The 16,638-nt window shown below is 38.6% G+C and overlaps 2 protein-coding genes across 5 annotated transcripts in view; both read right to left on the reverse strand.

The window, feature by feature from the left end:
* The window catches only part of LOC129583025 (uncharacterized), a 25,546-nt gene extending 17,281 nt beyond the window's left edge, over positions 1 to 8,265 (reverse strand). The window contains exons 1-6 of one of the 4 annotated variants that reach the window (XM_055474715.1): positions 7,734 to 8,265; positions 7,459 to 7,594; positions 6,615 to 6,768; positions 3,399 to 3,607; positions 2,570 to 2,705; positions 1,491 to 1,627 (exon numbers count right to left, since the gene is read on the reverse strand). In XM_055474715.1, the coding sequence (XP_055330690.1) occupies positions 1,491 to 1,627; positions 2,570 to 2,705; positions 3,399 to 3,515 (390 nt within the window). In that variant the 5' untranslated portion in view covers positions 3,516 to 3,607; positions 6,615 to 6,768; positions 7,459 to 7,594; positions 7,734 to 8,265. Of the gene's footprint in view, positions 1 to 1,490; positions 1,628 to 2,569; positions 2,706 to 3,398; positions 3,608 to 5,313; positions 5,513 to 6,614; positions 6,769 to 7,458 lie in introns of those variants that run through there. The other 3 variants (XM_055474714.1, XM_055474713.1, XM_055474716.1) reach the window with 3 other exon arrangements.
* A 573-nt stretch (positions 8,266 to 8,838) lies between these two features.
* Positions 8,839 to 11,989, reverse strand: LOC129582959 (cytosolic-abundant heat soluble protein 86272-like). The gene is made up of 6 exons (XM_055474590.1): positions 11,698 to 11,989; positions 11,479 to 11,619; positions 10,394 to 10,475; positions 9,989 to 10,173; positions 9,592 to 9,818; positions 8,839 to 9,335 (listed from the first exon to the last, which is right to left on the reverse strand). The coding sequence occupies exons 1-6, from the start codon at positions 11,836 to 11,838 to the stop codon at positions 9,218 to 9,220; spliced, it is 894 nt and encodes a 297-aa protein (XP_055330565.1). The 5' UTR covers positions 11,839 to 11,989; the 3' UTR covers positions 8,839 to 9,217.
* Positions 11,990 to 16,638: the final 4,649 nt, after the last annotated feature.

Below are 16,638 nucleotides of genomic sequence, written 5' to 3' on the forward strand. Positions count from 1 at the left end.
AAAGAAAAAACAAAATTTTTTCCTTCTTTTCCACCACAAATTGCCGATCACATAACTATTCCGTTTTATTCAGGTTAAATGAAAGATAAGTAGGAAATCATCAGATTACACATGGAACAACAAATAAAAAAAATCTTTTTCTTCTTTGATTTTCTCGTAATTTTATTGACTGCCGAATTATTTCATTTCATTCAAAATAAATGACAATTAAATTATTGTTCTTCCTGTTAGTTATGAAAATATTGTTTCTTTCCTGGCAAAATAAATCGTACACAAACAGAAATTATTTAACAAACCGGCAAAACACAAAATTAAAATAAAAACAATTTATTTTCTTTTTTCTTAGCATTCGTTGATTACGGAATTATTCCGTTTACCTTGCACAAACCATTCAAAAACGTTAATTACCCTTTCTTACCTAACGCAAAAAAAAACAGCCACGAAAACCGGTCAACGTGCCGCTCAGCGTCAAATTTCCAAACAGATAAAACTGACACGAATAAAACCGTTATAAATGTATCAGCATTGCCAATCAGTGTTCAACACGCGCTATTACCCGCAACACACCACCAGGTAGCATTCGGCACACACTGCAAACATCCAACTGGCCGATAGATCCGCTCAACTACCGCAACTACATCCGATGCCGCTGTTCTACATATCTTCAAAACCAGCCCGTTCGGATCCGCCCCACTCCGCCGCTGATTGGCCAAGGGTGCGTGTGTGTGTGTGTACTGTGTTGTGTTGTGCAGCCAACAACACCACTCGCCCGTGCCAAGTGGCCATTACGCCAACATCCTCGACACGCACTTGACACAATCAACGCGCAAAAGCTGCGCAATAAATTCCCCCGAAATTCTCCCCTAATTTTCCATATTTTTTTATTTACTCCTGCTTACGAAATTTTCCCGGCATGATGCGGGGTACGGTGCAAACTTACCCCGCACCATGCCGGGAAATTGTCATGTGTTTCCGGATAAATTCGCACCTTCCGGTCGTTCTTCTAAACCTTTTCCCTAACTCAAATTTTAACCAAAAATTTCAACTATGTAATTAAAAATTTAATCTTATAATTAATTAATTAATTTAAAAAAAAATTTTACTGAAGTTTTCCAATTAATTTAATTAATAAACGACTCAATTTTACCCAACTCGAATTGGTTTAATTTACTACATTGATTTAACGAATTAATTTCAATTAGAATAAACTCTGGTACATTTATTGCCGTTATTTTGGTCAGTTTTTACCTTATTCATTGCCTTTCTGCTTTCGCTTTCAAAACTGTTCAATACCGATTTTAAAATCAAGCATTAAGCTTCCTTGTCGATACAAAAATAGTAAAAAAATTCTAAGCATAAGATTCTGCTTCGAAAAAAAATTAACAAACAGTTCCAATAAACCGATATTTCAGTAAAGACTGCAAGTAAGAAACTAAGAAAGTAAAAAACGACAAAAATGGTGAAGACAATATAGAGAGTATAATTCTTACCAGATAATGCTCCAGTTCTTGTCGCAAACTGGCCTCATCGTTGCCGAGATCTTCCGGCCAGGCGTCTGCGTACAGATGCTTCTCCACTTGCCGCAACCAGTGCCACAACGAATGGATCTCCGCCGTGCAGTCCGTTTCTGCAAAACAGCAAAAACCAAAAAATAACCGCTAAATAAAAATAAATTATAAACATTTACTGCACAACCACAAAGCCACCACAAATTAACAAGAAACGCAATTATTATGTACGGGCATTTTTTTGGAAATGTACAAAAAAAAGCTAGATATATCTATCGAAACTCTTTATTTAGTATGTCTTGGCAAGTTAAAACTCAGAATAATCATTTTTAAGTATAATGGCAGTGCCACTTCACTACACAATCAGACGCTATGTATAACGCACCCAAACTTTACTCACAAGTCCGTATTAACGCTACAGTGCAAATTACACTACCCACTTAAAACTTGAAAAAAATGATGAAAATTATGATTTAGGCATGATTTTGATTATGATTATTTTCAATCACATTAAATAGTATGAATTTACGATACCTTACGTCCTTACTCAATCGCAAACTTGAAAATATTCCCACAAAAACCCAAAAACACAGAAAAGCGCCATCTGCAGTAACAAATATAAAGATGCAACGGTAATCCAACTAAAACGCAGAAATTACGTACAAAATTAAAATGTCTTAATTGCCGGTACCGGCACGACGCATCAAAATATAAAATCAAATTACGTATGAAATTACTCGTGTGTATTCGGTCAAAGCTACTAATGTTTAATATCAAATATTTCACACCCCCAAAAAGATAATAAAATAATACTGTACTTAAAAAGAATAATAATAATAATATTATAAGATTTTCCTCCAGATACCTGGGTACTGGTGTTCAAGTTACAAACAAATATTTAAAACACAAAAAACCTGAAACCTTATAAGTTTTGCGTATTTATTTATTATTTATCAATAACTTATCAATGATTTGTTTAATTTGCTTAGGTATTTTTATAATGCAACACACCGACTTTGTCAAGCGACTTAAATCTGCTCAAAATAACACCAAATTAGTACCCTTTTCCATATCGTTAGCCACTTTCCCCATCGCGACGGAGGACATGCTGACATGCAAATCTTGTTCCAAGGAACCATTTGACAGTCGTTTCTTCGTTGCCGCCGACAAGAGCGACACAGAACGCGAACGCTTTCCCTGCAATTCATCAAAAAAACCCAAAATTAATCTGCAGAAACAGTGACAAATTAAAACATCCAATCGAATGCCGTATCCATTACTAAATCGACATTCTCATCATAAAAATCCACTTTAACTTTAAATGAGCCATTCGGTATTCGACCATACATTGCTTTTCCCTTTCGCCGTTTTTCTACCAGGAATTTCGTTTGTATAAAACATGTATTTAAACATTTAAATTATTAATAATAAAATAAATATAATTTATAAATAAAATTAATAAATAATGTATAAAACACGTATTCAATAATTTTTTTATAAAACGTTTTTAATGATAAAAAGCATTTTTGATGAAGCATGTATTTAACAATAAACTGAAATGCAAATTAATTCTACAACAAAAACAGTACAAAACTCGCATAAAATGACGATAAAATAGCCAAATTTTCAGTAAAATATCACGGAGAATAAAACGGAATTCAGAAAAGAACGAAAAGCTAACACAAATATGCGAAAATTATTTTTATCAAGAGACCCTTCAGTTCGAAAACAGTGATCCATATCTTTAAGGGCAAAAAAATCTGAATAGCAATTAAAGCAAAAATGTCCGGCATTATTTCAGAAAAATAAGGCATCTCCTGTTTTTGCATTTAAAATTTGACTGCAAATGCTTGCTGGAAAAAAAGTACAGCCGAATCCTACTTAACCAACCCGATTGCGAATGGAGGACGTTGACGAGATGACCACGTTCTCTTGCGACGACGTGAGACGCCGTGCAGCGTCCATTCTGCGGCGCAGTGTCGGTATGGCGTCGACCACTTCCGTCATCTTCTCCGCAGTCGATTCCGATCAATCAAACCACAAGTATCCACCGATAGTTTTTTCACATTCACCGTGGTTTGAGGCTACAAAATTCCGTCCTAAAGCAAACAATTTACATCACTCCCTTGACAAAAAAAATCAAAAAACATCTCTGAGAGATTCGAAGCGGCAACGAAATGAAAAAGCCGCTGCAACAACTACAAATCGCATGAAATTAATAAAAGCCTTTGAATAAATCCACAAAATAAATGGATAAATTTTTATATCTTGTAATACCACGCAAAATTCATAAAAAAAGGAAATAAAGGAAAAGCTGCCGCAGAATACAGTATAAAACATTTCCCACAAAGAACCAATTAAAAAATTAAAATAAATTAAATTTCATTTGCAACAGCCAGTAAAATAACAAAAATTACAAGCGCTGCACATTTGATAGCTAAAATTCAAATACTTAAAAAAAATAAATAAAAACTGATTCAAAATTACATTTATGTAGGAATAGTAAACCACGTCAAAAAGTTAATTAGTAAACTGCCTTCAAAAATAGTAAATTAATTAAAAAATGGTAAACCACAATTATAAATAATAAACCACGATCCAAAATTTTACGCACGAGTCGGCCACCACATAATTAAATAACAGTCGAGATTAGTTAAAAAAATTCACCGATATAAATCGCAAGAATCAAACCGAGCAATCGATATATTTTAATAAGCGTTATAAAATCTTCGACAAACTGTGCAAGAGAGCGAACTGCTTCCCACACACGCAAGAGACATAACCTGACCTCGCCAGAATCTAAACAGACTTCTTGAAAATTTATTTGCCAACGGAACCGCAAGACTTAATCCCAGCTGGTTCCGAAATCAAACCACGATGGCACCAAGTTACCAACCGGCACACTATTAATAACTAACAGATGGACCTCTTGCTTAATCTCAGGCTGGGAAAGCACAGCGCCAAGAGTGAAATGCATCTCCGCTCAAGCATGTTGACATGCCTTGTCCATTCCCAACCATTAGCCAACAAATTCAATCAACCCACATTTTACAAGAAATTCTTAGACGGCAACTACAACTCCCATCTCCGGAGACGGCGGAAGAAAATTCCGATAAAATTATTCGAAAAATGTGCCGGTTGCCAGCCGTTATCGCTGACCGATTCCAAAGTTTAATGGGTTAATGTCTTTAGAAATGCCGGCGTCAATTCCAAATCACAACCGTTTTCATGTCAACCGTTTGCAAAATTATCGCGCCGATTGCCAAAGACAAAAGGCCGGCGGAATTACACCGCGCCGCTACGATATTTTCTTTTTAAATTTATCAGTACGAAATTCCATTCATCATTCACTCATGTTGGCTTTCTGCTTTTTCTCCTCATTATATTTAAATCTTTAAAAGTTTTATATTTACTTACGATAAAAATAAATTACAAACTTTTTATACGAAGAAAGTTAATATTTAAATTATTTTTCGCAAGTACAAAAAAGTGAAAAATCCACCGGATTAACAGAAAAAAATCAAAATATTATTTACAACTAAAACAATTAACTGAATAAATGAAAACGGCATTGAAACGGTCAATAAAACAAAAATCAAATAATACTTAAAACTAAAAAGATTAACAGACAAAAATTAAAATAATATTTGACATCAAATCCGATCTGTAAGAAAATCCGTAATACGACAATTGAAAAAATTCGATCTGAAATATTCACACGGTCTGATGGTGCCGATATTTGCACCGGAAATGCATTTTTCGCAAACAGTAATTTAAGAAAAATGTAAAAATTGAAGTTCAATACCTCGGTAATATAATGGCTTTCCACCGGAAACGATAATCGGCTAATTAGAATAAATTGACCCTCATTTATCACACTGACATCCTGCGATTTCTCCCCGTTTAATTCCTCATCAATCGCCTAATCTGATCCGGTCAAATCGGAATCAAAAAAGCATCTCTGACGGTGCCTAACTGCACGGCGTGTGACGAGCCACCTTGTTGTGCAAGCAAGCGCAAGAACAACAACAAACACGACAGGTGCGAGTGTGAGACCTGTCAAAAAGTGTGCCGGCTGACTGTTCATTTTTCGCTACAGAAAAATGTCTCGCGCGTTTCTTGCGTGGCCCGTGGTAATTTGTCTTGGAGGGATTTTATTACAGCGATGACAATTTGGCGTTGTTGGCAAACGCTGACAATTAGCCGTGGCAGCGTCGCTGATAGCTTGTTTGATCAAACTATTAAACGCTTAATGACCTCCAATGTGATATGATTCGGTGGGGCCGATAAAAATAGAATAGAGCAGCGCGCCAACGCCGATTTTGGCTATTATTAATCATTTTTATTTCCGGCCTACGAGCGCCGCGCTAAATATCCCATTTCTTAACGGTTCCACAATATCGAAAGACATAACAATAAATTTCTCGGTTGACTGAGTGTGTTTCGAAATCAGTTGCACGCGTAAAAATTGCCCCAGAAAATGGTATCAAAAGAAAAGTTTACACGGAATTGAAAAACAGCCTCAGAAAATTGTACACCGAAAATATATTAAAAACAGAATTCAATTAAAATAAAATTTTTCTACAAAATTATCAAGTAAAAGAAAAACATATTTCTTCATATAAACGGATCTACACTTGCACAAAAAAAGCAAATCAATATGTACGCGTAAAAATCACCGAAAAAATTCACGCAAGTATTGGACACAGCGAAAAATGAAAACGATCCAATTTAATTAATCTCATTACATAAATATATTTTAAAAACATTTTCTAATAAAAGTATTATCGCATTTATAAAATAAATTTCTCTGGGTTGATTGCTTGTAATTAATTTCTTTTGAAAGACCGGAGAACTGCTAATGCAAAAAATCTGCTAAATTTCATGAAAGCACAACTAAAATAAATTAAATTAATGCAAACTTAATCCGGAAAAATATTCAAAGGTATTCGTATTCGCACTGCAGACACAGTTACAGTTACTGACGGAAACAAAGAAACGAAGGAAACGCAAAACTATCCAGGGAAGCAAAATGACATGGAAACCTTACAAGAAAATGTCGTCCTCGGGCGATGCAAAATTTCTGCATGATAAAAACTGACTTACTGCTTTGTGACGCCGGAAGTCACGAAGTCAGCATCGTTGAACTCCAAGTGTTTTCGTTTCCACAGCTACCATAATCCAAAACATAAACCGTGCAGGTATGCAGATACGTCATGCACAACAACGACTTCCGGTTGGTCTCCCACGATCCAACTCACTGAAAAGGAAACACACACATCAACGAAGTACAGTCAGTATTAAAAACGGCTGAAATTCGTTTGGAAGCAAAAACTGCGGCTGGAAAAGCCATTATTTTCCGAAAAAAAGGGGATTCAAGTACTGTACAGCAAACCGGATCGTACAAGGATCGAAGAACAAACAAGCCAAATTTCAGTATAAACCAAAAAAAAAATCGGTGTGAGAAAATAAATACTGATTACCGAATGACAGAACCGATAAATCATAAAATAATAAGATCAAAAAGTGTCAAAACTCCGATGTACAGAAACGAGCAATCGTAGAGAATGGGCAGAGTCCGGTATTCATGCGCAAGAGCAAAATAATGCGCAAATCAATAAATAACAAGAGTAAAATAATACGCAAAATAAAATCCATGCTTTTTTAACGGATAAAAAAATTTGAGCATTTTCTGGACACGAAACTGAACTTTTATTATTGTGAATAAAATACTAGAAATTTAATAAAAAACTGGTAAGGCAAATCTTTAACATTTAAACTGAAAAAAATCAATCACAGTACGTATTGTAATTAACAATCTACTGTTAAACCAACCTTTCTTAAAAATGCCAATTTTAAATTCGGAAATTCGAAATGCAGGAAAAAATTTCCCAGTAAAGTAATTCATTGAACAATTATTTATTTGCTCTGGCTGGCGTACAAAACGTACCTGCGTCCGTCCCGACTGTGGTAACAAGCTTTCAAGCGTCCAAGCGCACCAAACACGCAATTAATCAGCCAATTTCTCGCACAAGTTACTCGCGCGGGGCGCCACAGGGTCTCGATGAGTTCACACCACACAATGCCTTGAATAAGAAGGAAACGCTAGCGTCCTCCTTACCAACCGGTTACCAGACAAAAAAACCCAGCGTTTGACTTGCTGCAGCAGATCAACAGCAAACAGTCACCCTCGCTCATAGAACAAACAGCCATTTCCTGTCGCACCTGCTCAGCGTCTCTTCGACCCTATACAACATCCATCTCCCATGGGCCATGTCCAGTGTAGCCAGTAGCATCCATCACGTGCCTTCTTGGCAACCGCCCGCATCATAAACAGACATTAAAATAACATTTTTACAGCGGCCACCTGCAGAAAAACACGTCTCCAGGCCATTGTCAGCGATTTTCATCGCGGCGTCGTAAAGACGTAAACATGTCCAAACATGCATAAACGTGTGAATGGAAGATGAATATGAATCGTACAGTCTGTCGCAAGATATGTTGTCAACAAAAATTTAGGCCAGCCAAGACCACTTTGGCCGCAAACATGCAATGCAGATAGTCGCGTTCACACCAACTGCCACACAGGACCAGCGAGCGTGTGTGACTGTGTGTCAGCAAGTGAAAGTGGGCAAACTGGATGGACGGCGCCACTGGCCAGAGAGAGAGTGCGGCGACAATGGTCAAAAGGAGACAGGCAGACGCACAGCGGCTATACATCCGGTTTGAGGCTTTAAAACGTGAGACACATGAGGCAGAGAGAACATGCTTATCGGACGCGAGATGGCTGTTTTGCACGAGACAAGTTCAAGTGCAGGTCTACAGGGCGGATCATATAATGCGCCATATTTCCAATTTCATTGATTCTCATTGACCATTGTATAAAGTTTTATTTGATTGACGTTTTGGCTGATCAAGTTGCAACGCTTTCAGAATTACTGCGTACGGATAATTATGGTTTACAAAATTAATACACCGTTAAAATTTATTTCGCTCAAATTTGAACACCTATTGCAATTTTTTCACGAAATGTTTTTCAGAAAGGCCGCATTTCCGGGCGCTAATCACTGGGAAGTTTCAGCATTTTATTAAACGCTGTACGGAAAAAATTCCTTAAAAATTTCATTAATAACTGGTTAAAATTTTTTTCAGGTAATACAGTTGTTCGAGTTTTGTTGATTAATATTATGCTGCCAATTAATTTTCGTTGTACGAAATATTTCAGAACAGGCCGCATTTTGGGGCACTAAAAATCGTTGTAAAATATGACCGTATTACGATTCTGTTGAAGTTCCTTAAAATTAATTCGAATTAATTCCGGAATTGCGAATTTCTGATTCCAATGATTTTTTAATTTCTGAATGGCATTTTTAAATAATTACATTCCCCAAAAAAATTGACACAAAAAACGCAAACAGCCAGACAACCGAATCGGTTAAACGTATAAAAAAATAGTCCACAAGTTTGATGCAAACCACCTGTGCCGGTACGAACACCAAAGCAGCCAAAATTCGATCATTTGGCAATTATTGTGAAACAGGATAACACGACGACCCAGTGATACAGCACGTCAATTAGAGAGAGATTACAATTAATAAAGGAAACCAAGGGGGGAAGAATGTGCCAAAGCGCAGGAGCGGGGCCTGCTGCGTCCACGCATACGAGTAATAAAAAGCGGAATCCCCAAACGGAACCGCCGCGACGCGCGCTTAGCGGCCCAGGAAGGTGTCCTTGATCTTCTCGCCCAGGGACTTCTTCTCCTTCTCGTGAACTTCGTGGTGAGTGGTCACGGATTCGGAGACAGTCGTACCGCCGCTCACAGTGCGCCTGTAAAAGGAAAATAATCAAAAATCAATTCACTGAAGCATAATAACTGTATTAAAATTAACCGAAAATCCCAGCAGAATTGACCGGAATTCCTTGCCAAAAATTCTGAGATTTTAAATTTTGAAAAATTCAAAAATATAACGTATTAAATTAAAGGCCAGTAATTAAAAAATAAATCAATTAAAAAAATAATTTCCTCCAATTTTATTATGTAATGAAAATTATAAAAAAAATCGATTTATGCAGAATTTCTTACCCAGCAGCGGTATCCATGGACACTTCGATGTTGGTGGCCATGCGGCTCTTGTCCAAGGCGTCCTGGGCCAGCTGGCGCTCGTGCTCCAGCTCCTTCTTGGCATACTTGGCCTCCAGTTCCACCTCGCGTTTCTGGCGCTCAATGGTGGTGTCGACCATCTCCTTGCGGAATTCCACATCGCGGGCGTGCTGCTTCTCAAGCTCCTTGCGGATTTTCTCGGCCTCTTCCTGCACAAACCAATTAACCATTTTAAGAAAATTCACAAAAGCTATTCACTCCATAAATAATCAGAAAATTAAATCAATAAATCTTGTTTAATCAGGACGAAAATAAATCGGAATAACTTTCTGAGATTTATTTTCTAATTTATTTCTCTTTCTAAATTAATCAAGCATACCTCGGCTTCTTTCCGGTAGGAATCGGTCTTCTTCTCGAGTTCCTTCTCATGAGATCGGGCAATGGCTTCCTTCTCGCGCTGATAATGTTCCTGGTCCTTCAGGGCCTTCTCGCGCATCTCAGCGGTTTCCACAACGGTGCCAGCCTGTGAACCAGCCGTTACACGGGCAGCGGAAGCGGTGAAGCCTGCATCAACGCACAAATAAATTAGTCACACAATTATAATTATTAAATCAATTTCAACCGCATAATTACTGATTGCGTAAAAAATATAGCATGAATTTTAATTAAATTAATCCATAAATTTATGATAAATTACTGAATAATCATGGATTTATTAATGACCAATTTTAAATAAGAAATAAATCAATTTAATTTAAAATATCCTAATTAAAATTCAATTTACCTTCGCCAATGACTTCCTGCGCAAGACCAGCCGAGCCGGTGGAGATGATGGGTGCCATCGGCGCAATGAGCGGCGCACGCACCTGTGAATGAAAAAGTAAACATTGGGTCACGTGTCAAATTAACATGCAGCTGAATGAATCACTGAGTAAACAGCTGGGAATTTCCAGCGGCATGTGCAGATAACAGCGCATTAAACATGCAAACAACTTTACGCAACACGACACGCATCGCTGGCTTTGAACAGCAGTACGCTCCGCCTACTTCCATCAGCAGTTCATAACCCAAACAAAATGTAGCTGTTCTAAAGCGGAAACCGGGAAATTCCGCAGTATATCGCACAGACGCCTACGTAGGTCACATTTCTGGGAAAAATCGATAAGCTGCTGGAAAAACCGTAGATCGAAAAGAAACCAGAATAATTTAACCAATAAATAATTTTAAAGTAAATTTTCTCCGATCTCCTATGCAGTTTTCGTATACATTTAAAACACGCAATCCAAAAGCGAAATTAATTTTCAGAAAAGACTACGCATCGTTAACCTGAAAGTTACCCTGTTGCGAACGGCATTTTAACCTAGACCGATACAGAAATCCGCTGCCTGCGCTCTACTCAGTACAACATCCAAACTAAAAATAAATTCCTGCGCTTCAAAATCGTTGATACTGCTAATGTCCCTGTATAAACCGTATACAAAACCATCGAGCGAACAGACTTCTTGGCCAAAGGCAGTGAATTAAAAACGAGCAATCTTCAAAAGAAAATGAAATACGAAAAGAGCTTTTATTTTATCGCTGATGGCGCTAACATCCCTGTAAACCGTATACAAAACGACTGAGCGAACAGACTTTCTGTCCAGAGCCACCGAATTTAAAACAAGCCAATTTCAAAAATCGAAAAGGAAGCATGCGTTCTTAAAATAACGCTGATGCTGCTAACATCCCTGTAAACCATATACAAAACGACCGACCGAACAGACTTCTTGCCTTGAGGCACCGAAATTAAAACAAAAATATCGTAAATTTTCAAAATCCCTTCTTGACTTGTGCTTCCTTAAACTCATCCTAATTTTACAAAAAACATACCTCAGTGTGAGTGTAGGACGTGTTCTTTTCGGCTTCAAACGTGCGCGTTCCGGATTGCGCCGTGGCGGCGGAGGAATACTGCGTGGCTCCGGTTGTCAATCCCGCCGCATCGGCTCCAGTGACGACAGTCTTGCCCTTGACCTGCAAGCAGCGCACAGGTCAACGTCTTGTTCATCCCGAAAAAATTACAGCGTGACGGCGCCGGGATCGTAGCATTACCAGTGTGGCATCGGTGGGCTGGAAGTTGAGCGCGGGATCGCCGTGGCCGGTGTCCATCCCGACGCGCACCTCCTGCAGACCGCGCGACGGGTCCACTGTGCGCTCCTCCACACGTTCGAATTTCTCTTCGTGATGAGACATGATTAAAGCGTTCGGATAAATTTCGTACAGGGAAAAACAATTCAAAACTGACTTGTAGAAAGCGTTCAAAAATTCGTTGAGAGTCAAGATTGAGAATGAATTGCTAGGTTGGAGAAATGCCAGTCACCGCTGTCGATTTATAAGCGAAAATCCTCGAATGCCGAATGGAATGCATGAATCGGCAGGCTACCAGATTTCTGCCATCCGGGGAAATGCATTGATTCGTATACAGCGGGTAAATCCCCGCTGTGGGCGGGGCCATGGGTTCACTGTATTTAAATTATGCACCCGTTGTACTTTGGCCGATCGGTCAGAAAGCGTTGATTTGACAGGCCAATGAATCACACAATCAGCCCATGGCAAGCGCGCAACGTGCCGAGGTGTGCACGGAAAATTTCCGTCGCTCGTGACTACGCCGCGTTAAGCAACCGCGCTAATTTCTTTTGTTGACAAGTATGAATAAGTTATGAAATCGAAATGCTAATATTAAAACTGCCGCTTTCTGTGAAAAGTGAAAACAAATTTATACGAGCTTGTAATCCATGATACAAGCTAAAGTTATGGTTTTCTCTCCTTTCTGCAGCTAATGTTGTCATCTCAAATTAATTATAAATTGGTTTATTATCGTTAGTAAATACATTAAATACATACATTGTATTAGTCGTGACAAGTAGTACTGACTATTGATTAATTTGGTTTAATAAGAAGAGTACGTATTAGATACCAATAGAAATAATTTATTTTTAGCCGAATTATAACCGCATCAAATTAGTCTGTAATTTCCCATTTCCGGTTGGAACCATTACATTCTGTGACGCGGGAACTGGAGAATATTTTGTTTGAATTTTTTTACAGTTTTATTACAATTCGCGGCAATTATACAAATCAACCATTTTTGCCATTTTTTGCTTAAGGTACGGTAGAAAAATATGGCAAAAATCAAGCGGAGAATAAACAAAACAACGAACGTATAGCTACGTATACATACGTATACATACAAATTTAATAACTGCCAATAAACGACAAAGACATTAATGCACTTATTATAATTATGAATTCCTGCTCGATCTTGAACAAACTTGATAAACCTCGACGTAAAAATGTCGCACTTCGACCGTATCGTTAATAGTGGAAAAATCGCACGTTGATCCGGCTATTCTCCCACGCGATGCCCTTCAGGCACTTCTTCTCCGCATTATAATCAAACCCCACGATATGCCCGAACACCGCGCTGCTATACCGGCGTCGCGGTTTCTGCCAGGCCGTCATCCGCACCCCCACCATGACCTCATCCACCACGTCCCACTCCCACCACACCGCCTCCACGGTGGTGTACGACAGAATACGGGGGTCCGCCGCCACGGCGGCCGGTACCGGCACCGTCCCTTGGGGTCCGTTGGTCAGTTTGCCGAAGCCGACGGCGTGCTCGCCGGCGATGAGGGTGTGCAGGAAGGCGCAGCAGGCCGGCGCCAGATCCGGCCGGGTGTGCAGATCGAATTTCCCGTGGATGGTGGCGGTGTGCGCGTCCATGTACTCCACCCGGCACATCCAGCGGAGGGGCGGGAGGGTGCGGGGGATGGCGGAGAAGGGCGCCGGTGGGGTCTCGGTGCCCTTGGCGGTGATGTAGAGGAGCAGGGCGGCTTTTTCGCTGGTCCGTAACACTTCATCCTGAAATTCTATTTCATGAAAATTATAATATTATTATGCAAATTACAGACTATTTTTTTATTTTATTGTACCTGTGATATAATTTTACAAAAATTATTTAATATTTATTTTATTTAATTTACTTTTATCATATTATGGTAGTATATGAATAAATATCTATCATATTAATGATTATGCAGATTATTTAACAAGTTGGGGTGGAGTTTTGTTAATTCGTTTTTAAAAAACCGGACGCATAGGTACGGTATATAATTTTTGCAAAATACATATAATAAAATAGTTTTTCCGCTTTTTTTATAAAAATGAACATTTTCTCATTTTTTTCAAATAACGAGCATCGGTGCACAATCTAAGAGAATTATAAAACTAAGAGAATTATTCCCAACTTAATATTCTAAGAGAATTATTCCCAAAAATTAATCGGAAATGTTAAATTTACTGTACGCAGTCATTCAGATCATGTGACAGCTACTGTAGCGCTGGCTTATTATTCCAAAGTTACCGCGCACTGTAAATAACGAATAACGCCATCTCACTACAATATATCACGCACGTGTCCCACATTTGACTGATTGAAGTGTAGCTAAAACCGGTACTAAGTACTGATCGTGAAAAAAGGCCATAAAGCAGCGCTAACTCCATACTCCCCGAAATAATTTAAAATACTCAATTCCGAGCACATTTGCATCGACATGGAAGGGAAAAAATATTTTAAAAACACGTTCTATAATTAGCGACACTTTTTGCAGCTTTTCGGTCTTCAGTAACGGCTAGAGCCGAGGAATTAAACGGTATCGTACGCCGACATGGCCACCCCACTACGCTATTTTCCAATGCGTTTCGACTACTCAATCCCAGTAATAATTAGGAATTCATTAATTTACTTTTTGCAATCACTGGATATCGCGTTAAGGATAAATCTGACTCCGGCATCCAATAATCACTCCCGTTTTATACGCAACACAGTCATGAGTGAATAGAAAATTACTAACACGTTCCACATGTATGCAATCTACATATGTATACAAATTTATTCAATAAAAAATTACTTCTTAATCTTTCTTCTGGATGTAACAGCGAATTTGGTTCGCTGTACGGTTTACGTATTTTTAATAAATTTTTTTCCTTTTACCTTTCTTATAGTCATTTATGCATGCACTTTCTAAACGTGAGTACTATCAACCCACCAAATTATTTGGTTTACATGGATTATACTATTTACTACGTTCAGTATATATGATCTATGTGCATTACCTTTTCAGGTCCATCTGCAAATTCGGTAGCCGTAAACAGAGGAAACCGTATAGAATACCGCAACGGTCTCAGTGCTGTCCCAATGGTCATGTCGGCATCGGAGGTTTTGTGCGCGGCCCACCTAGAAAATTTAATTTTATTATGCATATACTGTACTGCATATATATACTGCACTATCAAAAGCAACGGTAACCGCCTATTTAATCGGTTATCCATGGAGAAAAGCATTTACTGGCAGAGATGCTGGTAAATGACGGGTTCCGCCAGCGACAACCGGTCACACTGGAGGATTCGTTGCACGGATTCCGCGGACAGGGTGAGGAACGCCGGCGACTGCAGTACCGCTTGCGTGTTGCGCGACACTTCCGCCAGCAGCAGGATGACGAGAGTCCCTTCCCCCATTTGACCAGCCTGTAGCAAAATCGATCCCAAATTAGGTTCACTGAAGGATCGAAACATAATACGTATTTCTATAAAATATCAATAAACCATAAAATTATGTCCTAAAAAAATGAACATACTTCTATAAAATGTACAAATTAAAAACTTTGTAAAAATATACTTTTTACCTCTTTATGCTTCTGTTTCTAGAAGTTTATACACATAATAATTATTTTGCTATATACGATACATATGTACATAACGTTACATAAACGTACATAATAATTGTTGTGTATCATTATTTTTCAGTATGTGCATAGGTTAAAATCGCACGATTTCTGCTGCCGGACAAGAGCAATAAAAGTTACGTGCTTATTAAATCGATAAAAAGTTTCATCGCAGTACAGATACAGTATCTTGTCGGACGTCGGAACTAAGCGCGAAAGTGCTTTCGTACCTGCTCCAGCAGATCGGCAATCAAGTGACCGCTACAGAAGCGGATATGGGTCTCCGCGTAGTCCCGGCAGATGCGCTCCAGTTTCCGTATGGAGAACTTCGTAGCACAGTACAGTGTATCCATCACGTCGTTCATCGTCAGATCGTAGCACACGGTATCGTGACCGCCGTACGCGTAGCTGCAACGAAACTCAGCCACACGGCTCATGTAGTAATGTGACTGTTAACTTTCCACAGCTCAGACTCGAGAAAACGTCTTCTTAACGCTTTTTTTAATAAGACATTTTAATTATATACACCGCCTTGCGCCGACTTATTATAATGACATCGTGAAGCTGTGATTTGATGTTTGTGAATGTAGCTGTTTTCGTAGAACAGTGACTCGGACTCGGGCTGATATGCCATTATTTATAGGAGTTGCTTTGAAATAAAATTTACTCATTGTACTACAATAATTCTTTTCACACGTGCATCCCATTTTTTGGAGTTTCTTCTTCCCAGTGTATTAATCAGTTGTGTCACAAAAAAATAGCCTTTAAAACAAACCGGTCTGCAGCAAAGTTTTAGTAAAGCATCCCACATAACTATTATTATGGCTAAATGTCACCCAGTTCAATTAACCAACTAGCGGTAAGGCTTCGAAATTTGTCGGAGGCGTATAATTTTTTTGGCATTTCGTACATAATTACAATATGAACTGCGTATCGCACACTGGAAACGGTATTCTCTGCATTGTTTTACATGGCAAACAGTTTTCAAAAATTGATTACGTGACAATTATTGGTTTTACGCAAGCCTATCGTATTGTCATCGTATTGTACACCACATTAATAAAAAATTAGCAAGTTTTCTATTGTGGAGCAACGCAGAGGATACGCTGTGTCTGGTGTCCGGCACGCGAATCCATATTGTGTATGTGTCCGGACTCCGGAATGCCATAAACGTCGAAATAGTACGAGTATAATACTGGACTTGCTTACCTGTGTCTTCGAAATACCTGAATATCTATTTTCTAATTTATAAAATACAGGTGAAGCGCAG

The sequence above is a fragment of the Paramacrobiotus metropolitanus genome, unplaced genomic scaffold, assembly GCF_019649055.1.
Source record: "Paramacrobiotus metropolitanus isolate TYO unplaced genomic scaffold, Prichtersi_v1.0 Parri_scaffold0000009, whole genome shotgun sequence".
Lineage (NCBI taxonomy): Eukaryota > Metazoa > Tardigrada > Eutardigrada > Parachela > Macrobiotidae > Paramacrobiotus > Paramacrobiotus metropolitanus.

What these genes read in the sequence shown, in the direction of transcription:
- LOC129582959 (XM_055474590.1), bottom strand. Translation starts at nt 11,838, where the DNA reads ATGTCTCATCACGAAGAGAAATTCGAACGTGTGGAGGAGCGCACAGTG. An exon ending in GCAGGAAGTCATTGGCGAAG is followed by an intron (nt 10,174 to 10,393) that starts GTAAATTGAATT and finishes GCGTTGATGCAG; the next exon opens with GCTTCACCGCTTCCGCTGCC. An exon ending in CCTACCGGAAAGAAGCCGAG is followed by an intron (nt 9,819 to 9,988) that starts GTATGCTTGATT and finishes TGGTTTGTGCAG; the next exon opens with GAAGAGGCCGAGAAAATCCG.